This window comes from Pungitius pungitius, chromosome 3 (assembly GCF_949316345.1).
Source record: "Pungitius pungitius chromosome 3, fPunPun2.1, whole genome shotgun sequence".
NCBI classification, from domain to species: domain Eukaryota; kingdom Metazoa; phylum Chordata; class Actinopteri; order Perciformes; family Gasterosteidae; genus Pungitius; species Pungitius pungitius.
In genome coordinates, this window is record NC_084902.1 from 21665619 (window position 1) to 21691737 (window position 26119).

Below are 26119 nucleotides of genomic sequence, written 5' to 3' on the forward strand. Positions count from 1 at the left end.
TCCTTCACACTAACTGAATGGATGTTTTGGATCGACAGATCTTAGTGAACACACTGGCTCCGTTAGCACTGGAGACGTATCCACTGAACTAGCAGGCCTCAGAGCCTTTATCTAGGTGCACAAAACCATAGATAGTGACTGTTTATGTAATTAGGGGCACAAGACAGATACATTCAGGCCTGTGTACTTTCTACGTGAGTTGACCCTTGTCAACAGCCCTTCATCTACCCAATGCTAACACTATAATAACAATAGTAAAAATAGTGAGGAATGTGGCTCAATCAGTTCTTAGCCGCATGTGGGAGAAGCACCTGGGAATGTTGAGGAAGACCAGACACTGCAGCTTCAAGTCCTGGACCTTTGATGTTAGATCGGTCCCGTCACACTGGAGAGAGACACAAAGAGAGAGAGGGGGAGAGAGAAAGAGAGACAGATGTAGAGGAAGAAAGAGAGGCGGAGCGACACAGAGAGGGTGGAGGAGGAGAAGAGTGGGGAAGAGAGACAATAAGACAAGACAGACAGATCGAAACACAGAGAGAGAGAGAAAGAGAGAGAGTGCAAATGCAGAGTGCGTTAAGTGTGTTTTTATCTAAATGCCTGGATGCTTAATTGACAGCTACTCACCACCACATTGATGTGCTTTGACAGGTCTTTGGAGCTTCCCATCAGGAAATCTGAGAATGCTGTCTGTATGAAAGACACACACATAAACACAAAGATAGACAGGCCGATCAGCCGGGAATGTCTCCGAGGAGTGCACTATGAAAGCTACAGTCGGATGCAGCTGTCCCCCCCCTCCCCCCTCCCCCTCTCCCCAGGTGAAGTCAAAGCCTGTCTTATTCAGGTGTGTCTATCCTTTGATTCATAAAGCCCTTGTAATAAGTAGTTTCAATCAGATATAGGAGCTGCTTATAGCCAATGCTGAAGGCAAAATAGGTCAGGTGCTCCACCAGTTAGCTCTCTCATACGGAGCTCAAGATGATCACACCCTCCTGAAATATAGCATGGTCCAGAGAGAGATTTACCACGGAAAAGCACTTACCCCAGCATAGAACATCTTATTCCTAAAACGACTGTTAAACTTCTCTGGGTTGGCTTCTGAAACAATGAAGAGACACTAGATAAACAAAACATATTCTATATATATATTATAACAAATTCAATGAAATATCTCAAAAATGACAAAAGCAAAACTCTGTATATTGAGTAGTAACATGTGTGTTAAAAAAATGAATGTACCTCTTGACTCATGGAACTCTAGAGTCACATGGGCATCAAATCCAAGACTGAAGTAATTGTTGAAAATATCTAGAGGAAGCTGAAAGCATTCACAGAAATATCAGTAGCTGACATTGATGAATGATTTATGGGTAGGAGGACTCTTAATATGGAAGAGATAAACATATGCTGTTTTGAATTGTTCTGAATGAAGATGCTGAATGGAAGTTATTGGGCAGCTCAGCACCTTCACATCATCATATAGTCCATTTCAAACCTTATCGGCCTGGTGCTCGTCCGGCTCAGCCTCTGCAATGTGGTTTGGTTCCACCTGTAGATTCCATCTGTCCAGCTGGACCACTGCTCCGTCCTCAACGTGGGAAAGGATCTTCGACAGGGGCTCGTCTGTGTAACCCTGGAGCACATGAAAAGTTACAAACATATGCACAAGTGATGTTTTATGAAGTGTAAATTAATTGGACCCACCCCCCCCCAGTTGAGGGTCCTTGCGAGGTCATTTCCTGTTCCAAGTGGTAACACGGCAACGGGAGGTTGAGGATTCAAGGCCAGTTCATCAAGACAAGACAGGATCCAGCCCACCTGGTTGCACACGCAGACATGCAGTTACATCTATCTATCTTTAAGAGGAGAAGCGTTTTGGTATTGGTTTTGTGTGTTTTTACTCACTGTGCCATCTCCTCCACAGGCCATGATCCTCAGGTTATGGACTTTACGATATAGCTCCAGGCTGCAACATGGATATTGGCTAATGGTCAGTTCAGCCGAATACATGTTTATTGATGTTAGTGCGCGCATGTGTGTGTCTGTGTTTGTGTGTGTGTGTGTGACAGAGAGACCTACCCCTCCTTTGGTCCTCCATTGCTCAGGTCAAATACCTGTCTGGGGTTCAGATACCACATGAAGGACTGCAGGATCTTAGCACCCTGTTAGAAAGAGGAATCCATTAGGACAATGGAATATTGGAGAGTAACTCAATGTATCCACGGTACCACCATCCATTTATTCAACCGAGCAACCATCAGAGTGTCCACTTACACAACCAACCATCCATATTTGTTAAGAAATCCATAAAAATGGATTCAGGAGGATTAGAAGGATGGTTTCCCATATCAAGATGAATGTTGTGTGTACAAAATGAAGTGTTTCCACTAGGTCAACAACTTTGGGGTGGCGAACGGACCGGTGGCCGGGAGGGGGGGGGTAGTTGTTGTGGATGCTAACTGGTGGGAGAGTGCTCACCTGATACTTGAACTGACTGAATACAGCCTTGCAGTCTGGTTTAGTGGAACCATACCTGCTTTGCATATGGCTTGACTGAGCTGAATGACACATGATGGAGCAGTTCACTGGACTGTTTGCTGAAGGGACAATACCTGGTTTCCTCCGCTCTTGGGGTTAACAAACACCAGCAGTGGCTTCATCAGTGGTGCAGGGATGGGGCGGATTAAAAAGGGCCTCCATTGACGTCCTTCCTGTTAGAGAAGAAGAAGATCTGCTCAGTTGCTCTGAAGCAAAGCTTGTTCATTTAGGCTGTCTGAAGATTTTTTTTAACCAAAACACATCATGTCCCTAAGAAATAGCCTCAGAGAGTGTCACACACAAACCAAAGAACCAGACCCCCTGTGAGGAGTGTTAGATTGTTGCTGTGTCATATGTAAACCATACTAGAGCGATACAAGGACACATCCAGGACTGACCTCGGCTCCTTTCTTGCTGCATTTCCTCTTGAACGATGCTTTCTTCTTCTTCTTACTCGACTTAATAGATGACTGTTAGAGATACAGAAGAAGGACAGCCACTGAATATTATTTAAGGCCGGCTTCATGAAGACCAGAGAAGAAGTTGTGATGGAGCTTGGGTGGTCTCCTCCAGTGTGGCTTATCCTTATGTACATAACACAATATAAAACAACACAACAGCTCTTCATTACTTCACCCTGAGGAGTTGTTCATTCTGTACACATGACATTCATTGCATTCTGTCCGTCCTGAGAGAGGGAACTCCTACTGTTCGTTTTTTCCTAGTTCAAGTTTATATTTCATTTTTGGAGGAGTTTGTCAATGTGAGGTAGAATGTGATTCTTGTTCCTCATGGGTAATATGAAGAAAGATATTTTGAAGAAAATATTTGCAAAGTATTTTCTATTATACAATGCCGTGCTACATACATATACTTTGGGCACGATAAAAAGTTTTTTGAAAAATCTTACAGTAAAAGTAAATCTTACTTTCTTCTTCTCTGCTGTACTATTGACAGACAACTCCATCAGTGATAAGAAACAACACTATGAAAGAGTAGAAGTGTAAACAGAGAGGCTTTGTTCTGATAGAGAGCAGGACAGCTGGCATAGCATCATCAAGCTTATTACCTCAATAATTACTATTTATTTAAATTGCGGTTCCTCAAACTATTTTGTTTTATTCTTTTGTCTTCCTTACACCCATCATCTCCATTCCAGTACACAAGAAATCCAGTTATACAATCTTCCCTAAACATCTGGTATCAGTTCGGATCTGCTTCAACACTCTCACCTACACCACCTCTGCTTTCTTACTTGAGCAATTGTATTACAATATTTTCTTTGACTTTGTATCCCTGCATTGCAAACTTGACTTGGCACGCTCTCATTCCAACATCATCTTCGTACAACTTTATGTATCCACTCAGTTTCCCTTCTTTCCTTTACCACCAACCTCTATAATTTAGTCCCAGTCAGAAATCATCAACAATATCACTGTTGTCAAATCTAAGTTGAAGATCAAGGGATAGAGCCATCCCTATCCCTATCCACATGCCACAGGTACAAAATACAGGTCCATGTCATGATACTGGAAATCATTCTGTCCTTCATCTAATTGGTATGGGCATAATGTTTCTCAGGCGTTACCCTTAATATTGCACCGAAGCAGGTTAAAAAAAAGCTTTTGTTTTATTGACCATAACTAGCTCACCTCTCCAGCTAGAATTTATTTAGGGATACTTTTAAAGCCAAGTATTTATTTAATTTATTTAATTATGTGTTTTCTCCTTTTGTCACTTTGTTGTAAAAGTAGAGAGTAAGTACATAGCGTACAAGAACACCACCACTTTGCCTTTGCAACTCAAGTTGTGTATGTTTTTCCAACGCTGACTTACAGCACTGATAATGCAGCAAAGGTCAGGAATGTTTCAAGGCTTCATTGTGTTGTGTGTGTAAAATTAAGGATTCAGTGGAATTTTACCAGCAGACTGAAGCACTTTTCCTCAGGCCAGCCCAGTTTCAAAGTTGTGGTGACAGTGGTGTTCATTTGTGACGATTATCTTTTTTAACAAGCGGTAAAAGTATTTTTAGAAAGTTGTGTATGACAAATATTACGTATTGTTGAGTTACCCAGTGGGACACGCTTCCCAAAACAAGTGGGAGCCCTAAATTTCCTCGGCAGAATGGCCACAGCATGCACACCACTGCATCAGTTATTATTAGTATTATTTTCATTGTAGCCAGGGATAGGGAGTATACAAATATAAATTCAATGGTATTAGCAACACAGAGTGCAGACAATGTTACCTGATGGCGTCGGACTCGAATGATCCATGTGGGTGGAACTATAAGAGCAGCATGGGCTCCTATTGGACAAGCCTCCTCGATTTGCTGAAGCATGAAGCAAGACACCTTGTTGTGGTACTAAAGAGGGACATTCAATGAGAGATCTGTACTGAACGTAAGGGGGAGAACAGGAGGAGAGTCATTGGTAAACACACTCACAGCCTGTTTGCACCAGGAGCAGCTGATGGCCACAATCTCCTTGCTGTGGAAAGCAAACTTCTGCTGGAAGCCCTGCAAGGCAAATAGCAGCAGAGAGGAGTCAAAGCCTATTGGCTGCTAAAGGAATATATTTTTGAACTATTACACAATTCACACTCACCTTCCCACATTGTTTACATTTGCCTTCTTGCCGTCTCCGATGCACCCAGTGATGACGCACTACAATAGACTGACCAGGCACAAATAACACAGATACTTATTAAAGAGCTTACTTTTAGAACACTGTACCAATGACCAATTTAAATCCCGAGCTTGTAAGGAGAGGAATTAGAGGAACTCTGAATCAGCTCCAACAGCAACTCTGCTTATAAAACTCACTTCTCGGATGTTCCTTGAACCAGATTCTCTGAAGGATGGTTTACACCTGAAGTTAATCTGTAAAAGAGCAGAGGAAGAATAGAGAGGACGATGATAACTGGGCAGCTTCTAGAACCCCTTGAGCAAAAGAAAACCCAGGGCAAGAAGAGAACCAACAGATTTGGTGGCTACCAGGTTGAACACCAAACTGTTCTCAAATCAGGCCATGGAGAATCATTCCGCATCACCACTGGTTCAGTCACGCAGATCACAGGATTAGTTGGTATCCACCTTCTCATAATAAAAAATGGATACATTGTCTCAAAATTAGTGCTATACAATCAATATCCAGAAGAAAGGAGCTTGAAGAGATAAAAGCCGATGACACCAAGACCTCTTGTTGACTCAATAAGATGCCGTTTGTTGAAGAATTAATGGAACCATCATTCACAGAATGACCTAGTCACATACACTCAAATGATGGTAAAGCTTACAAATACAGTAGAAACAAAAGTAGTGATGCTCCATATTCATATGCCTCCAGTCTGTACCAACAGACTGCTCTGATCCAAGCTGTTTGCTGTCTGAGGATGTCACTGTTCTGTATCTTCTATGGAGGTGCATGTAGATCTGTCTCTGGTCTATGACTCCACTGTCCTTGTTGCTGACTTCTTGACGTAATCTTTGGTCTAATAAGGTTTACTAGACTCACAGAGTTAGGGCAAAAGAGGACCAGAATTCCCACAGTGCCGTGAGCCACATTCTATGGATGTGATTATTAGTCATGCTCACATTAAGAATCAGCAGGAACCAGTCCTGGTTCCTCCCTGCTGCTATGATTTCAAAAAGTAGCCTTTGCATCATATCCCTCTGAAATCAACAGAGCCAGTCTTTGTATCAATACACTAGATCGACAAGGAAAGAAATGAAAAGGAAAGAAAATGAGCCCCTCATGATCCTAGACCCAAAGTGGAAGTTTTCAAAGGGTGTTTGTCTTACCTGGATTAGATCACATGACACAAACCCTGTACATACATCTGTAACTATGTTCCACTAGTTATGCGAGAGCCCCTAAGGGTGTATCCCGGGGAAGCACTGATGCATGAAGTGAGGTTAGCTACCACCTGAGCACTGTGTGTGTGTGTGTGTGTGTCACAGACAAGGAGAGAGGATGTTGTGTGTCTCACTCTAAAGTGGAGCTCTTTGAGAGGCAGCGTGTCATCCAACAGAATGGCTCTAGAGCTGGGGAACTGCAGGTTAGACAGGAGGAACAGTTAAGGACACACTTTGCTTCTGGGACAGTGAGGAAATTTATAAAGAAAAGCTTAGATTTCCATCATCTCTGAGGCTTTAAATAAATCCTCCTTTTCACTTGTCTCCCATCTTAAACTAGTCTTTGAGGACTAAAATGTCAATCCTTTAATCTAGCTCCCATCACCTTTTATCCCTCATGAAAGATGGTTTAAATATTGGTCTATGACGATGGAGGTTTCTCGTCTCCATGAAGTACATACATGTCATTGAATACATGAAACAGACACATTACCTTCTCCAGTTGTTCAATGCAGATGGTGTGGGCCACTATCTTACACGCAGCACACTTCCTTCGACTTACAGATTTTTGCTAGAAAGAGAAAGAAAGAGAAGAAGATGATTGCAGGAACCAGGACCAAAGGTGAAAACCTGTACTTTGACCAACAGTCAGTCAAACAGCTGTAGTAGTGCTATTGAAGAGAGAGCAGTGTGGGGGTGGGGTACTCACTAGTGCTCTGGCTAAACAGTGTTGCTCTCCTACATAACAGTAGTCTCCAGACACGTTAGTCTCAAACCAGATGTGATCTCCATACACAGCCGACTCCTAGAGGGTCAAACACACAGAGGACACCAGCCGGGTCATAGATGGTGTTTGAAGCCATGTGAGATATTGACAGAGATATTGCTTTGTGTGTAATAAAAGAACAAGGCAGAAGCCATCAGATCCCAGACTCACAGTCCAGTCCAAAGTGCTGCGGATATCTGCCTCTGGGTTGCTCCTGTTCAGAGACGATGTGCATGGCTGACAGGGCAGATGGTCCAGGCCCGATTTAGCTATTGCTTTCCTGGAAACACAAACACACAAAGCTCTCTTAAAAGTCAACAAGGAGAAAAAAGATCAAACTTGCCAACTTCACACAGAAAAACTGTGCAGCTCATAGCAATCACCAACACATCAGCATATCAAACACAAATTTCAACACCTTTTGTGGATGGCATTGGATTACAGTTCAAATTATTTGAATTCATATCTTGGGGTGTAGCACCTCATTAAATAAAACATGTTTGTCAGCTGCTATTTAGGAGTGCTACTACAGCATTTGGGTGAACAGAGAGAGAGAGAGAGAAAGAGACAGAGAGACAGAGAGCAGATGTGGTAGAGCGTCATTAGAGTGAATGAACAGAGAGAGAGAGCAGAGACGCAAGAGCGGGTTTCCTGATATAACAGTAGAAACACACCTGATGGGATCCCTATTTGCTTGTAAAACTGTTCTTGTATCAACATGTCAGTCTTGATAGTCTACCATCCCGAAATAATAGAATTAAGCAACTTCCCAAATACCACAACATAATGACAACCACAAAATAATAACCTCTAGTTTGGCCTTCAAAACAAATGCATGACATGATCCTGCGGAAGCAGTTATACAGCTGTAGATAAATCCTATGAGCCTATGCACCTATACATCCCTCCCTCCAGGAGTCCCATGGACTGAGGCTCCACCCAAAAAGATGTGTCTGGCCCCTTCATTGATGACAATCAAAGTGTGTTCAAGCTACGACTGCCTTAGAGGAAATGAAGCTATATATTTTGGCCCTGGGAAAACAACAAGAAAGATAACGTAGCTTCTTTTAGACAGATGATGACAAGCTGTAGAGGAACAGATGAAGATTCTTATGGCTGAATAAGACACTCTGCAAACATGTTATGATATCATGAACACCATTTGCAGTTAAAAAGCTTCTACTCAGTGTGTGTCAGTCAAATGTTGCTCTGATAGGAGAGAGAAGAAGGCATCCACAGATGAGATTTCATGTTAGACATCATCCTAGGCATCATGCAAGGAGGTCTTCTTACACAATATTCTAGACATAATGCTGGCATCATGTTAGAAGTTCTGTTTTGTGTTATGCTAGACATAATGTTAGGCATCAGACTTCCTGTTAGACGTCATGCTAGGCGTTATATTGGGTGTTATGCTAGGTATTATGCTAAGCTCTGCGCTAAGCGTCATCGCAGCATCACTGTGGTAGAGTGGTGAGAACCATGTAGCGCAGCCATCTGCACAGTGAACTGCACAGTAAGAGCCACATCATTTTTTTTCTACACATCTACACATGGTTCCACTAAAGACTGTATTTGATGCAGAACAATTCATCACACTAGAAGTAATACTAGTAGTAGTAGGGATCAAAATATGTAGAAGCATAGAAGCAAGAAGCCTGCCGATACAAAATCAATAATACACTTTGTTGCCGTGTTCTTTGTGTGTGTGTGTGTGTGTGTGTGTGTGTGTGTGTGTGTGTGTGTGTGTGTGTGTGTGTGTTTTACATACGATAGGAAGTTCTCCCATGTATCCAGATAGGGGTCATAGTACATGGTTTCCTCTGGTTTCCCCAGTGGTGAAGAACAGCTCTTATAGAGAATAGACCCAGAGGAGGACTCGTGGTTCTCAGACATCAGACATGTGGAGTCCAGCTGACCTAGACTGGGGCTGGCACTCTGGATCTGGTTGTTTAGAGTCTGCTGAACTTGACTTGACTTTCTGCGATTATAGCGACCATAAACTCCATAACCTGTTTCACTTTTACCAAACACAGAGTTGGCAGGAAGTAGATGGGATGAGTTTCGTCTCAGACAGCGAGGCGGGCTAATCAAGGGGCGGGGTTTGATGTTTTCCACATTCACTGCCTGGGTTAAGTGCATATGAAGACTGAACCCTACAGATGTGTTCGCCACTTCTTCATCACTCCCCTCTTCTCCATCTGAGCCCGAACAGGAGCAGAAGGGGGCATTCACTTCTTCCTGCTCTTCCTTCTTTCCCGCTGCTCTTCTGCCCATCTGCACTACACTCGCAAGTAACATGGATGATCTGAGTAACTGAGGTTCAATAGACTTGACTTGAGGACGTTGATTTCGCATTGCCATCCCTCGATGTACACACGGTGCTGAGCCAGAGGCTTTATACTGTGAGCCCTGTCTCTTTTGTCCACTCGCCAGCAGTAAGCCAACACTGGTGCGCCGGCACTGGTCAGTAACAACTGGAGGCAACCCGACAGAGGTGCGTCTGGACTGCACCAATGCTGCAGAGGGCAGGCCGACACTAGAGCACCTCCTGGCTTTACTGGCCTGGCGCGCTGCAGCTGGGGGCTTCAATCGCTTCTGACGTCGGCGAAAATGGCGTTGAAACAAGAAATCCATCTTAGCGAGGGCAGTCCAGTATGGAGTGAATATAAATGATAAGTGGTATCTGATAAGTTAATATTCCCCGGTATTCTCTTTTAGACAACGAAAGGGTAAAGTTCAGATGCGAGTGCAGGTGATGTTGGATGGTATTGATGATGGTTGATGATACTCCAGCTCCTCCCCTTCTCTCCAGCCTTGGATGTTCTGTGTATTAAATGTGTTCCCTAAATGACATGAACAAAGAGAAGAGTATCTACAACCTTCCTTTCAAATTATGAATAATCCTTTAATACTGCAATTACATGCAAGCAAATTTAATACATCAGGCGTTGCCATGGTTAATCAGCCGTTTCACTAGATTGATAGATGCCTGATGCAGTGCTGCTTAGTTCAAAGTCACTTGTTCACTGGCTTCCTCAACATTCTTAGAGGCCCTCCTGAAACAGTAGCTCAGTGGGGTTAGCCTCTTTTACTTCACGATTTGGGTTTGAAAGCGTAGTCATTATTTAGTAATCTAATGATGTGTTCCATTGGATTGTATATGGTTGCTATTGTGTTAAACTGTATTGATATTATTATATTGTATGACCATCTGTCCAGACACTAAATGAAAAGGAGCTAACATTTACACCAAGGGGAGAGGAAGTGGTGATTCATGCGTTCCGTTTCTTCAGTCAGTTCTTCAGTACAGAACACAAATACTAATATGTGATTATGATGGGCCTTTAGCGATTACATGCCTCAGTACCTCCAGCACTGAGTTGGAAGCTCATAAAGCATAAGACCGCTAGCACCCCCGGTCCTTTTGAATATCTCCCTAATTCTGAGGTCTCAAGGTTGGCAAGTATGCTGATCTGGGATCAGTGAGATGCTTCCACACCGTGCTATGACTTCTGTATGTGTAGATGTGCTCCAGGAGGAAACGTCACAGATGTGTGCCGCTGAGACAGAAGCTGTCACATCTTCCAAATGTGTCATTAGATATTTGAAAACAGGCCAGGGGTGGGTAATCGGGAGAGTTCCCAGTGGGCCGCTTCACTTCTGGGCCGGTCGAGAATTGTATTTTTTTTTACATTTGTCATGTTACTTCATCTTCTCTTAAAGAAGGCTACACCCGTTCTGCATTGGTTGTTCCGTGCGAGGAAGTTCTCCCCTCTTAAATAGAGTCGGTTGGGTCCATAGCCTGTCTTTTCCAAAAAGTTTTCTCAGATAGGCAACTGATAGCTGGGCCGGCCCTACCGCAACGATAGGCGTCAGGGAGGATGGATGGGAGGAAGAGGCCAGGAGGGACTGTAAAAGCCAGGTTGAAAAAAAGAAAGGCATTGGAGGAGGATGCTGCCAAATGTGCCAAGCGAGAGGACAACTACAACTGCAAGAGAGACACGGGCCTAATGATTAGAAACGGAACTATTCGGATAACGTTGTAGCGTTGGTTAATATTGTTGTAGCGTTGTCAACCTATTCTCAACTTTTCAAATAACCTTTGAGTGACATCTTGTTGGGGGTGGACACTACGGCGGACGCGGGGGGCGGGGGAGGACCAACACAGCCCGGACCCAAGTCCGATTGTGGGATTTTGTTGCGTGAGAAATTGGATGTGTGGCTGGACACCAATATGAGTGACTGTCATGCTCAATGCGTGACACTTGAGAGCCCTGACTCTTCGCAAGTGAAATATTAAATTTACAGAGGATAACAGAGTAAACAACATTAATTAGTTGTTAAATGTAAGAAAGACTGGTCTTGGGCCTGAAATTCTAGGGCTGAAAAGTGGCCCCACTTCGGCCCTGTTTGAGAATATTTTTTTTTTTTAAAGCTGTGTGCTCTACTCACGTAACCTCCAGGAAAATGCCCCAGGGTTACATCCCCTTTTACTCTGGCAATTAATGTTTCAGTTCATGTTATCATTAGTGTCATTCCTCTCTGAGAGAGAAGCATCGACCGCCATTAAGAGGACATCCGGCTCACATGCCACAGGTCCAGTAGATGTTCTCAAGTTGTACACTTTGTGCTTGTTCCTCCCTCACTGAGAGAAAAGCACTCGGCGAGATCGCGACTCTTCGCTGTCCTGGCTCCCAGATGGTGGAATGAGCTCTCCGATGACATCAGGACTGCAGAGAGCCTCTACATCTTCCGTCGAAAACTCAAGACACACCTTTTTAGACTCTACCTTGACTAAAACACTAGCAATCCGTAGCACTAACAAACGGTAGCACTTAAACTGTACTTATAATGGCACTTTTCTATAACATGTTTTGAAACTGCTTTTTTGATGAAAAATGTACTTTCTTGTTACTTGTTCTTCTGAGTTTGTATCTCTATGTGGAAATGCACTTATTGTAAGTCGCTTTGGATAAAAGCGTCAGCTAAATGACATGTAATGTAATGTGGGAAGGGGGGAGTAGCTGTGGACTGCTAAGCACAGAGGTTAATGAGGGACTTATGCTGCGTTCACACCAAAAGCAAAGCGAATCCTTCGCACGAGTAGATTCCATGCAAAGTCAATGCGCAGACGAATGAAGCAGATTTTAAACGGGCGAAGCGAACAAATCGCGTTTTTGCCTGACGCTGTCGCGAAAGCCAATCAGCGTTTGAGATGCTCGCTCGTCATCACCGCCGTCCTGCTCCCAAAGCTTGAATACAATATGAAACGCTCACTGGAGACACACAAGCAGCTGGGACTGAGCGCCTGTAAGTTAGTTGGTGTCTAACCGAGAGACGCTGGCACCGAGCCGGTTTGATGACCGAACAGGTCATTAAACCGGCTGCTGGTCAGCCTGACACAGAAGGGGAGGACCCAGGTAGAAGCTTAGCTAACCCATCTTAGACCTGAGGATGCTCCACTACCCAGCATGCTGCTGTCTGATTTCCGGGCATTGTAAAACAAGATGAAGGAAAGCAGCAAGTGAGTCCACATCGTCACAGTGACCTTGATCGAGCATTATTACATTACATGTCATTTAGCAGACGCTTTTATCCAAAGCGACTTACATTGCATTATAACCAATGCTTTTTTTTTCCCTGGGGAGCAATTAGGGGTTAGGTGTCTTGCTCAGGGACACTTCGACATGGCACATGGGGCAGCCGGGATTCAAACCGCCAACCTTGCAGCTCACCACACTACTCCATGCGGCACCATCGCCCAGCATGGTCCAGGACAAGTTATAACAAGAACAAGTTATAAAAACCCAAAAGCTGAGTCATTCATTATCTACAGCCCCAGTGCTGTATCAGCGGAAGCAGTGCTCTGCTCTATGCACCATAATCAGATTTTCATTACTTCTCAAATATCAATGTCAAAGCTATAGTGAGTTAGTAATAGAAAGAGTATCCCTGGCCTGTTATCCTCCCCTATCCACCCTAACCCCTTAGTCACTAAACAACTGGATGACTTGTGTTATGTGTATTATGTAACACTGCCTTGTGCAATGACAATCCCAACCATAATGAGGCAGAGTGATGGGATCAGATGGGAGCGCTCAGCTATAAAACAGTACCCTCTTAGGTGTGTAGTGTGTCTTCCCAGCGTAAGGCTCTTTGCAAGATGTAGAAACAGAGATATGTTTCTACCTCTATCTCTTGTGTCCAGAAATAGAAGGACTCCTTTTAAAGACAGATGTCTGCCGACCCAATCATACAGAGATGAAGGGGCCTCTCAGGAGTCCAATCCTATCCGTACTAATTCCTGCTTCAATATAAAGCTCTGGTCACCAATATGGCCCGAGAAGGGCTGGACAGGAAACACAACCAGGATGTTCATCCCCTTGAGAGGGAGACAGGACACACCAGCTGTTATTCTATATGTCTTTATTAGGACATGTGTGCAATGTTGATACTGCTTCTCCAAGATGCCGCTCTAACACAGAAGTCTGGCTATTATATCTGACCATTCATGTGGCAGGATGGTGGAGGAAGAGTGGGGCCCTCCTCTGGAGATTATGAATACTCGGGCGAGTCCATCCGTCCACACACATAGAAGTGCTTGTCATCAGCAGGATCTCATTATCATGTGTCACCTCACTGCTGACGTATGTGCCAAACTATGGTTGTGGTTATTTTTAGGAAAGGTACAATACATTTTGAGTCATGGCAACAACACTATAAATCACAGCCATGCCAGGAAACAGGAACAGGAAACAGTTGTAACAAAATCAAGTGACCTCTTACTCGTTTATTTAGGTTTCATTAGTAAAGACGGGACAAACTCCTATCAGAACACAATACATGTCAAGAGAAGATTAAGATAAATAAATATTAATATCTGTTGTAAGGGGCTGAAGGGCAGAATAGGCAAGGGAGTGTACGTTACACACATAAGCCTTCCACCCACCCCATCAGGGCAATTGAGATCAGCTGTGCCAGGGGACACACCTGGACCTCATCTCCTCTTTAAGAAGAGGGTACAAAAAGGCAAGGAGGGAAGCTGTCAGGAGAGAGGCAGGTTGCGAGATGAGCTGTGTGCCCTTAGATCGCCGCGGTGGAGAAAGAAATCCCGGCCCGGCAAGATTCCTTAAGTTTGGTGAACAAGCTGGCAATAAACTTGGTTTTGTTTAATTAAAACGTATTCCTAGATACCATCTGCCTATTGCCATTTTTGTCGAAATCCTCAGTGTAATCCTGTTACACTGTTCAATCAATGACTGCAAGTGAACAACCTCTGTAAAAGCTGAGAGCTAGCAAGCTAAAGGGACAACAAAACAGAGTTAAACCTCTGTTGGATGAATAACCAGCTTAGGGCAACTGCTTTGAGTAAGAATGGTGTGGACTTTCAAAAGTTTGCAAGCCAATTATTGTCCACACACACACACACACACACACACACACACACACACACACACACACACACACACACACACACACACACACACACACACACACACACACACACACACACACACACACACACACGACGGTTCTGTGGTTGGTTCTATTGCGCCACGCTTTCCTTTGCATGCTGTTCCCTGGAACGTTACTGTGTATGGTAGCTCCTGTCATCATTGTGTGGATGGGTGTGAATGATGACCTGAAGTGTTAAAGTTATTTGAGGGATTGGAAGACTAGAAAAGTTGCTATACACGTACAGTACATTTGCCATAGTTGCTGTTCCTATTTGCACACATAAGAAGTTTGCTTTGTGGTTAGGGTATTTATGTTGCCAAACCTCTTCTCTCATGGTCACTGGTCTGAGTAGACTAAACACAGCACTGCATCAGCTCAAACCCTGGAGTTGTCACTGACCACCACTTCAGTTTCCTTATTAAAGCATTAGCATTTTAAGAATTCTGACTAAAGTAACATTCTTCCTCCTAATTAATACAGTACAAAACAGAGAATCAATTATCAGCCAACCTGAAAAAGAAGGGAAAAATGTATCCATCCACACTTCCACTCGTTTTTCTCCTGTCTTCAGAGCGCATGCTACATTGTGGTGTACAGAATGCTAATGTGCAGGGTATGGGTGGGGAGAGAGAGACAGGAAGAGAGCGAAAGCAAGGAGGGAGAGGGGGGAAGAGACAGACAGCCAAAGAAAGCGAGTCAGGACTAAAATAACTAATCATACTTATACACGCTGAGCTAGAAGCAGAGAGACAAATGTCCACTCTACGAGCAAAATAATAAAACTGTAAGGCTGGATAACTGTAGAGATTGAGTTAAGCCACACACCCTTTCCACAGCGGAAATCTGAATGACATAACCTGGATATGAATGTATTCCGTCATCATTCATATACTTTACTATAACTATGTTTCATGTAGGCTCCACCATTGATCTCTAGATAGCGTGTTCCCGAGTTCAAAAAGGCTAACCGTGACACCTCATGTGTCTTTAGGCCAGAGAGAACCCTCACAGCACCAAGCTCTCATGCTTCTTGACTGTGTTTTCCTTGTCCAGTTAACAAATGCATCTCTTTATTTTCACAATAAAACCATTTTGCAAATGATTAGTTTTAGGCTGGGGCGTCATGCTTTTTAAATTCTAATCACAATATGTTCTACACTACCAGGTGGATTCAAACCGGCACAAGACCACCCGATATAACCGCTGGTGCCTCATGATTCTTCCTGACAACCCATAGTGTAGAAGCTATGGCCACCACGGTCATACTTTTCACTGTTGGTATGACACCTGCGGCCCCAGATGCAGTGGGAATCATGTCCACTGTCCAAATGATGACCCGCTGGCAAGGTTATGTACACCACACACACGCACACATACATACACACGCACGCGCACGCACCTCTTTTGTTTGAGTGTGTAGATAGATTTGTGAATGGATGAATGTGATGACCTCTACTTAGAAGGGGGTCTTCAGCAGTGTGTCTGAAGGGTGTATGCTGGTGATAAAACAGTGTGTCTAAAAAGGTTGGATGCGGTTGAAAGTGACCGTGTTACAAAGGGTGGATGCTGGAGATGCAGTGGATGCTGGTGCCATAACAGTGTGTAATGGGTGGATGCTGGAGATTCAGCGGGATGTCTAAAGAGTGGATGTTGGTGATGTAGTGGTCTTTCAAAAGGTTGGAGGCTGTGACTAATGGGTTGATGCTGCGGCTGTCAGTCTAAAACCCTGCTGTAGCTGTGTGTCTAAAGGGTAGATGCTGGTGCTGTGGCAGTGTGTCCAATCGGTAAATGCTGGTGCAGCCCTGATGTGACTACACATCTGTCCCCCTACAGTCTGAGGCGGTGGCTCCACCTGCAGGTCGACAACATGTATTACACCGTCACCACTGCAGTTTGCAGTTTCTTACCTCCTGGTGAAGATCTTGAGTCCGGTGAAAGATCTTGAGCAGCCGGTCAGCATGTCATTCTCTTCTTCCACACCTACTGTGGAGGGCGAGGAGAACACCGTAAGGAGGGTGGAGGAGGAGTAAGAAGAGGATACAGAGCTGAATTCTCCATCCTCTCCTTTTACTTTGAGCGACCTTGGTGGTTCAGGAGCATCACCTAAGGCCTCAGCGTATAGTCCATGATCACAGTCCATGACAGCGGGCGTGTTCAGTTCCTGTTGTCCAATTCAAGCTCTGTTCACATCGTTGCTGGAGGACCCACACTTCCTCTAACTCAAGACACTTCCTGCTGAGTTCACAAGTCTTTAGATGTCCTGATAGGACCTAAATCCTAAGATTTCCAAGTTCTACCCGTTACTCTGAGGGTTCAAAGGAGAGCAATGAAGATCCTGCAGAATCTTGATTGCATCCTGTTCTCCTGGGAGAAGGGTCGTACCATCAACCAATACAACAATGACCAGATACTACCACCACTGACATCAACAGGGCCGCTCAGTGTCTCAGAGGTTCTCCACTCCAACAGGCACCTTGAACAACAGCCAGAAAACCATCTGTCTGAGCTGGTCATGGACGTGAAGGTCGTATTCAAACTGAGCAGTATAAAGAAGATACTCCTCAAGCTGAGCAGTATGAAGAAGGTACTCCTCTCCAGCTGAGCAGTATGAAGATGGTACTCTTCTCTCAGACCTCAGTATGAATAAGGTACTTCTGAGTATTACACTCAGTGGTACTACTAAGAGGAATTATGAGCACCAAGGACTTCAAACATGGCTGCCCAAAGTCAATAATCCACATGGCAAAGGTCTTAAACAAGACACACGAGGTATGTGTGTGTAGACGGATTATTCTTGAGCCTTGAGCAAAACATAATCTGTCCCTGCTTTTCTCTCCATGTGTCTCTGTGAGCAGTAGAAGTCCTCGGTTTATATCAATCCCTGTTCACGCTCTTCTTTCTTTTTTTCAGCTTTTCACTCGTACTTCCTCTTCCTCTTCTTCTTTTTCAAGAAGACCAGACTCTGTTGCCTCTTCTTCTTTAGTTCAAGGCTTAGTTTAGCTTCAAAATTTGCACAAACACACGGCTGAGTGGCACACTAAACACACACGCCTCGGTAGACACACACTGATCCTGAACTACCCGTCCAGCTACAACCAGGAAGTGGATAATGACTAGTCAGGGCCTCTCTGCTAGCTGCCCTCTCACATGCCTGACTGAAATCGTTTTCAGGATGTTAAGCACCAGTGACACCAAACATGTCCAAACACTCTGAAACTGTGTGTGTGTGTGTGTGTGTGTGTGTGTGTGTGTGTGTGTGTGTGTGTGTGTGTGTGTGTGTGTGTGTGTGTGTGTGTGTGTGTGTGTGTGTGTGTCTGATTGGACAATAATTGGCTTGCAGTTAGATGACAAAAAGGTAAAGTGGTAAAAACCTGGCTGGTGAAGTTTTAGGTCTTTCTGTATAATATATCTACAAGGATATATAAATATTGAAATATAGATACCTACACTCATCACCCACATCACATGGCTGGAACTCAATGCATCTAGGCATTTAGACGCAGTTAAAACAACTTGCTGGAGTTTAAACCGAACATCAGAATAGGGAAGAAATGGATTCATTTATTTATTTATTTACACTTAAGTAATTTTTTGTCCTCCATATGTTAGTGCCAGATGGGCTGGTCAAAGTATGTCAGTTTTCCAAACTTTGTTGGAAATACGCCATAACGAATTAAGGCAAAAGGGGTCCAAACTATTACTCTCAACTTATACCAAATAAAGTGGCCGGTGAGAGAGAGAGATATATATATATATATAAATTCACCAGCCACTTTATTTGGAATGAATCATGTCTACTTTGGTTCAATAAGCCTCCAAAGCTTATGTAGGGAGGGATTACTGTCCTTTGACCTTTCACCTCTTCCCATGTGAATAAAAAGGAGAATCCTTTTTAAAGACATGCTCACTCTCTGATCATTACCTGGAGTTTGGGCCTTTCACAGACTTACTGTACTACGGTTTATTTGAACTTCCGATGCTGTATTTGACCGGAAGGGGAGATTCTTGTGGATCCAGTGAGTCTTCATAGAACCATTTTCACACCCTCGTGAAACAGCAGGGCAAGGACATTCAGAGGATGTACTGTGAGCAAATTAATAAGTAATAATTAAATCACTGAATTGTGACACACATCCAATCAGTGATTGACTTCCTGTACTTTTGTTCCTTTCAGAAAGTAGTGCTGTGTATGTTATTTTGGACGGATTTCTGATTTGATTATTTCTAAAGTGGTAAAAACATTATCATGCACCAAATCAAACTGCATCAAACCAAAGACCGAGACTCATTAGAATAAGTGGATGCATCATACACTCTAAATCCTTTCAAAATGTATTTTTTCTTGACCAGAACAAGCTTACACAGTGTTGCGCTCTATGCTAAAGCTCATATGAAGTGATAAAGAATATTAATGCTATTTTATGCAAGTTGCTGTGTGAACCAAACAAATCAGTACAGTAAACACACCCCTCCAGCTCTCCTCCTTTCTTGGTAAAATGTCAGTGATACTCCACAGTGGGGCAGTGGTGGGTGCCAGCTGCTCTAGAAACCGAAGTGAACCGGTTTGACTTCATATGTTTCCATAACGACTTTATCCTCATAAATTATTGAGAACAGAATCAACCCACTCTGCTGCCTTGGTAACCGGCAGACTGACCCTCTCAAAGTCCTTCCTGTGTCATTAATATGGCTACTGTGTTTGTGTTCATAGCTCCTATAATTACTGATCATCATCGTCATGGTAACCAACTGCTGAAGCTGGAAGATACAGTGGACTAGAAGTACAATGGACATATTCCAGTAAAGTACTAGTTCGTAGATGACAGATCTAAGTCAAAGTACTGCGTGAAAACAAATTTGAACACAAATCAGAGGAACGTTTTCCTCCAAGCGACGTGAGCTCCATGTTCACACTTAGTAACACCAACATGGACTAGAGGTTTAGGTGTCACAGCAGAACCTCAGCTTGATCCAGCACACAGCCTCACTGAACTGAGTCCTGGTGGTTGCAGTACATGTAATGTTAGGTACTGTGTGCACTGCGTGTAGGCGGGAGAATGCTGAACACACACACACACACACACCTCTCTGCTTTGTGTCATCACTGTTCCCTCTCTTCCTTTTCCCACTCAGTATTTCCATGACAAATAAAATGTCTCACACCAAACGCCGGCCTGATTTCTCTGTGTCTCTAATGAAGGTCTGGTTATGAATGCAAACATTAATCCAAACTAACCCCACAGCAAAGCCTTTTCCTAACAAGCGGCAGAGATATGTGATGACACGGTGGCTGTTGATTACAATGCCTGATGAAACACTCCACACACTAATACCCGATCTTTGCTGCTTTCTGTAAGTTGCCTGAAAGAAAGATAAAACAGTAATTTTGTTACATCCACAGCTGCTCCGGTTGTCCGTTGGCGGAGTCACAACCTGCATGTTAGCTCACTATAAAAGGTTGAATGGGAGGAGGCTGGGAGGCAAACTTTGAGCAAGGTCTCCCTCCTGCTGTCATTACAGAGCGTCCACAGAGATAAAAGATGCTGATGAATCCCATGGTGCCAATGACACCACAATATGTCTACTACTTATAGCACATATCAACGTATTATAGTCATAATATACTAATGATGACTGAATGTAGATCAATGTTTCACACATGTCCTTTAAGGGTTAAAGAACATCTTAGAAGTCATTGTCCCATTTGATTAGTGTTTCCACAATTCATTCGCTTTGTTTACGTGAAAACCCTGAGGATTGGCTAATACCTGGAAGTAGCATAACCATCCCATAAAGAGCAGCTGAAGGAACACATTACAGACCATTACGTCACAACTTTATCTGGGCCTCTTCTGTTCATTCATTCATTTTTAGTGAGAAGTATATAACACATTATACTAGTAGTCGGTCAACTGTAGGGACTGCAGGGATTGATTAACCTACTTCCCGTGTGTAACCCGGCCCACCTCTCACAGCTAGCTAGCTGCTGATGGATAATGTGACCGGGATGATAAGCATGCAGAGCCACTGAAAGCCATGCTGAAGGCTTATCACTGAGGGATAAAGGCATGCAGACTTCTGGAATCAATGAGCAGGGGTACAACATCCTAGATGGGCTTTTGTGACAATGGGATGTTGGTCTTTATCGGGCTGAATCAATGGGCTGGACAAACTGAGCCGCGCCTTTCTCCTTTCATAAACTAGAATGTCTTTCAGTGAGCATCAAGCTTCACTATATCTCACTGTGACTGTGGATAACAGCAAGCAGAGCTTTAACGACAGGTTAAATGTTATTTCAAAAGTTTTAAAAAATGCTCCCGATTTCTTATGAGATGTCCCTGGTTTTCAAAAATTGACCCCTGAATAATATGTAAAATTCCTACCCTGGATGGAACTAAACACCACTCAGGGCACACAACATCTGACTCGTGATGTCTCCTTCCAACGGACGCATAGCAAGTGGAAGACAAGACTAGTGAGCAGCATCCTCATCCTCAAGTAGATAACTGCAAAATGCATATAGACCACTCCTCTAACTTGTGTTTGCTTTCCTCTCGGCCATCTGCTGTAAGTTACGCAACTTGTTGGCTTAATGCCTTGCTGCTTTGTTCTCCCCCTCCCACAGATCAATGGTGATCATTAGCACAGACAGGCAGGCAGGTTGACCCAGGACACTGAAAGGTTCCTGAGTGAGCCCATAGCCAATGCTGGTGGAACCAGGGGGCAGGCCATGAGCTCATCTGAATAAATCATATAATGTTGGATTCTTATTTGGGCCTGTTGGCTGCGTAGATGCGCAAAGTCTTTTGATGAGCCAATAACACTTCTGACCCATGTCAGATTACAGTAACCTTCACCACAGTCACGTTCTTGTCTTCTACATCGGAATGACTTACCTTCATTGCTCCCACTAGAGGAAGTAGAGCTGCAGTTTTGCAGCAGCACAGACGGTGGTCGTTACATAACTCTTCTGGTGAGTCGGTACAGCCTGCACACCCCCACTGACACCCAATCCCATCTGTATTACTGATTACTAAATTATGCTGAGATTAGGCCTCATGCTTACAGTGACATAATGAGCAGTTTCACTGAGTCTTTCTAGGGGACATCTGAAAGCCTGAACCTAAAGGAGGACACAATCCATGAAGAAGAAAGGTCCCTTTGGGTCCAATATCATATTCCAGACATCAGTGTGTGAGTGCATCAGTGTGTTTTTTCCTTCATATCTACATTATTACATTACACATACATTATACATTATCTACATTACTTTATGGAGTCCACCGGGTTGCATCGTTGTGTGTCACAGAAAACAGAAAAGAAAAAGTAGTAGTACTTTGTTCTTCTAGGTACATGTACCTGTACAGAGGGTAGCATGTGAAGAAAACCACACAGCATCTATTGAGAACATCAATGATGAGAGTCTGCAGAAAGCTGCTTGTGTTCCCAGAGGGGATCAAACTCTACGGTTCCTGTTCAGCAGATGAATAAACCCCAGCTGGATAATTGTGAATTATATAACTTTTATGGAGCGGGACCAAGAAGTGAATTAGAAAGGTAAAGATCTTCTGAACAGGTGTGTGTACCTCTGTTAGCCAAACACATCACAGGCTGACCCTCTACATAAGAGGCGCTCAGCTGTATTACCATAGGCACACACACCGCGTCATGTGACTGAGACATTAAGGCAGTGACGTGGACACCTCACATTCAAGTAAAACCAGTTCGTAGGAAGTGGGTCGCAATCCACTTTTCTGTGTGTGTGTGTCTCCTACCTGTAGGACACCTGCTTCCTGAAGGTCAGATTGACAAACTCCGCCTCCATCCCAGACACTGACAGCTGGGCCTCTTCCTCCCTCTTCTCCTCTTCCTCACAAGCTACCTGAGAGACATACTGAGACAACTCAATTTCGTATTTTTTCTCCACCATAACAAGCTGCCTGAGCGGCCGTTTCTCACTCACACACAGACACAAACAAAGACACACGTACACACAGACCCTACACACCTGAATCTCGCTGGGCTCCGGCGTGCTCTTGGAGCTCACCTGCGCGGCGAACACGTCCTCCTCCTCGGCCACGTCCTCCAGGGCAGGCTGCTCCTGGATCGGAAGAGTGGAGCGTTTCATCATCCCAGACGACTGGCCCGGTTCTAACGGCGGGATTCCAACGTCTCTGTAAAGTCACCAGTAGCCTCTAACCGTTGAATGGTGTCGGTGGTTCTGTCCCTCAAAACGCCAGTCCCACATGGACCTCACATCCATGTGCTCTGAACGGGGTAATGAGAAGTGGGCGGAAGAAGAGCTGAGGGGGACCTGTTCTGTCCTCAGCTACGTGTTGCCGGAAATCAACTCCCCGCTCTCTCCATTAGTCTCTTTCTGTGTCTCCTTCCGTTTCTCTCGCTCGCTCTCGCGCCCTCTCTCTCTCTCTCTCTCTCTCTCTCTCTCTCATTTCTATCTATGTCTCTCGATCTGCCGTCTGTCCATCTATTTCTCTCAATTTTCAATTACAACATTCAGCTTCATTGTCATGAGATCATTTGACAAACAATAGACATTATACGTTGATTTCACAAGTGTCATTCAAGCTGATAGTTTAATACAGTACAATATAATGTTAAGCAATCTCATGCAAAACAAATGTGACCATGCAATGTTGATAAAGTTAAAAACAGATTATTATAAAGCTGTTTATCATTGTTATTAGGACTATATATATATAATATAAATATAAATAACAAAACTGCATGCAGTGTCTTGTGTAGTATTATAAACTCATAATGGAACAGATGGGTGAATAATTATTGCTACTCCTCTTGTTTAGGAGGAGAATGAGGCAGACATGACCTAACCTGACCAGCTCCTTTTCAAGGGGATGAATTCATATGAAAAGCAAATACGATTCATGAATACAAGCTGTCTGTGTTTTTAGCTGCTTCAGTCTCGACAAAGTCAGCCATCTAAGATTACCTGCAACTAATGTTTTCATCGTGCCATGCAATAAGATTAATAGTGTGTTGTTTATTTGTAAAAACATAACTCTTACTACAGTATGTGGAGAGCGAAGAAAAAGTATAATTACAAAGTTGATTCTGATTCTATTCAAATCGATTTATTTTATTTTGAATAGCATAACCTAAATTTGCCTCACAGGGCTTTACAGACTCCACACATACAACATTTTCTGTTTCGAAACCTGCACATCTCCACAAAAAAGGAAAAAAGCCTTCAACAGGGAGAGAAAAGGAAGACACCTTAGGGAGAATGGCAGAGGAGGGATTTATCTCCCGGGATGGACAGAATGCGTTGGACAATACGTTAGTAGTAAGGCAGAACCACTGCAGGAACAACCACCCTCTACAGAAACCTGTGGGGAAGGAAAGCACAACGACTTCAGAAATGAAGCAAATCAGTAATGTGGCTTTATGATGACAGTAACGTAATTTAACTAGTAATCATAATGATAGCAGCAGGTGTCAGCAGGCAGGCAGGAGGCAGAGCAAGGGTCCAGACAGAACCATTATCCATGGAAACATGTGAGATGAAAAAGCACAAATACTCCATGGAAGAAAATGAGTTAATGATATTTATTAATCTTCACAGGAATAGTAATGTGACTAATAATAGTTTTTAAAGCGTTAATTGTCAGTAGGTAGGAAGTAACCCAGGATTTATGGAGCACAGCTCTCTAGTTGGGCAATATGGTATTATAAGGTCCTTAAAATAAGACTTGCCTGACCAGCAAGTGCCTTGTAGGTGAGCAGAAGTACTTTATATTATATTCTTGATTTAACAGGGAGCCAGTGTAGAGATGCTAATGTAGGAGTGATATGATCCCTTTGCTTAGTTATTGTTAATACGCGTGCTGCAGCATTCTGAATCAACTGAAGAGGCTTGAGAGACTTATAAGAGCAGCCTGATAATAAAGAATTGCAGTAATCCAGTCTATAAGTAACACATGCACATGTGCATAGTTCTTGGATTGATCTGATAAATATGACTCAAACCAGCCAAGTGAGGTTCTTTTAATACGAATCAAAGGTTCTAGTCTCTGCAACAGGATGCAATAATCAATGGAGTCAAACTCTACAGGGAGGTCCAGCAAGACAAGAACAAAGACGAGCCATTTGTCCGATGCATGTTTGTTTTTCATTTGTAATTTTCACCAGTGCTGATTTTGTGATAGATGCAAAATCCTCAAACAAACAATTTTTCTCAAGGATCTCAGATAGGAAGGGGAGATTAGAAATAGGTCTATAGTTAGCCAACACACCTGGAGAGGTTTAATTACGGCTATTGAGGGACTGTGGTACATGTTCTGTCAACAAAGACAGATTCATAAGATCCAGTAAAGACGTGCTAATCAAAGGAAAATCTTTCTTAAGCAACTTAGTCGGAGTCAAATTCAAGAGACATGTAGAAGATTAAGACTTCAAAATTGTCAGTGAGTTAATCTAGGTTTATGAGAGAGAAGCCAGCTGAGTATGTATCAGGACCAACAGCTCAATGCAAGGTTCCTAGACCCGAGGACGAGTCGGCACTGGTTGAAGGCAGGAGACCATACATTTTTTCTCTAATAGTGAGAATCTTATCATTAAAGTTCATATAGTGGTTGCTACTGAGGTCCAAATGAATACAAGGCAGAGCTGTGGCTCTCAGTCAGTCCGGCTACACTGTTGAAGAGAAACCTGGGATTTTTGTTAATAAGTCCACTGATATATATACGGCTATCCCAAAACTATACACAAGAATCAGGTCAAGGGTGTGATTAAAACAATGAGTAGGTTTCAGTAGACAGAAACCAATTCAATCGAACAATGAGATAAATGCAGTACCACAGCTGTCGTTTTCAAAACACCCAAGAATATTAGAATCACCCACAATAATAACTTTCGTTCCGTCTTTCCGTTTTAAGGACTAAACTTGACATGAACTCTAAGATTCAGATAGAAATTCTGAATAAGGACCTGAGGCTCTGTACCCTACAACAAAGAGAACTCGCTGTAATTGTTTTACAGGTAGGGTGTGAAAACTTCAGCCACAATTCAATTCATTTTATTTTGTATAGCCCAAAATCGCAAATTACAAATTTGACTCAGAGGGCTTTACAGTCTGTACACATGCAACATCCTTTGTCAAAGTTAACAACAGTAAACAAAAAGGTCTAAACTTGTACCGAGAAGTGGTCAAAAAACTGTATCCTTTTACGTGCCTCTAAACCCAACATTTGATTCATCCACTCAACTTTTTCTGAGCTGTCCAGGTGACACCACTTTTAACCCATCCAGGTGAGAGTAAACGAGCCGTCCAGGTGATACTCATTAATGGGCGGTTCAGGTGACAAGTTAACAATCCTCCCTAATAAGGAAACCATACAATTATGTAACACAGAAAAGTTAAATAAGAAAAAATGTCCAAAACGGCTACAACAACAGGTGTACGGCAGGACCACTGCAGGGACAACCACCATCAGGTCGAACCACCATCCACAGAGGCTTCT

General features: G+C 43.4%; 1 protein-coding gene across 7 annotated transcripts in view; it reads right to left on the reverse strand.

Annotated features, from left to right (window-relative positions):
* Positions 1-23037, reverse strand: part of LOC119197117 (diacylglycerol kinase zeta) — a 58076-nt gene extending 35039 nt beyond the window's left edge. The window contains exons 1-21 of one of the 7 annotated variants that reach the window (XM_037453601.2): positions 22822-23037; positions 22630-22722; positions 22397-22503; positions 7332-7440; positions 7104-7199; positions 6888-6965; positions 6529-6591; positions 5363-5419; positions 5145-5213; positions 4985-5056; positions 4787-4903; positions 2937-3008; positions 2613-2711; positions 2080-2162; positions 1906-1966; positions 1705-1818; positions 1496-1633; positions 1240-1318; positions 1043-1098; positions 625-687; positions 312-385 (exon numbers count right to left, since the gene is read on the reverse strand). In XM_037453601.2, the coding sequence (XP_037309498.2) occupies positions 312-385; positions 625-687; positions 1043-1098; positions 1240-1318; positions 1496-1633; positions 1705-1818; positions 1906-1966; positions 2080-2162; positions 2613-2711; positions 2937-3008; positions 4787-4903; positions 4985-5056; positions 5145-5213; positions 5363-5419; positions 6529-6591; positions 6888-6965; positions 7104-7199; positions 7332-7440; positions 22397-22503; positions 22630-22722; positions 22822-22884 (1763 nt within the window). In that variant the 5' untranslated portion in view covers positions 22885-23037. Of the gene's footprint in view, positions 1-311; positions 386-624; positions 688-1042; positions 1099-1239; positions 1319-1495; positions 1634-1704; positions 1819-1905; positions 1967-2079; positions 2163-2612; positions 2712-2936; positions 3009-4786; positions 4904-4984; positions 5057-5144; positions 5214-5362; positions 5420-6528; positions 6592-6887; positions 6966-7103; positions 7200-7331; positions 7441-8931; positions 10007-15131; positions 15440-16528; positions 17726-22396; positions 22516-22629; positions 22723-22821 lie in introns of those variants that run through there. The other 6 variants (XM_037453767.2, XM_037453938.2, XM_062561316.1 and 3 more) reach the window with 6 other exon arrangements.
* Between the last annotated feature and the right edge of the window lie 3082 nt (positions 23038-26119).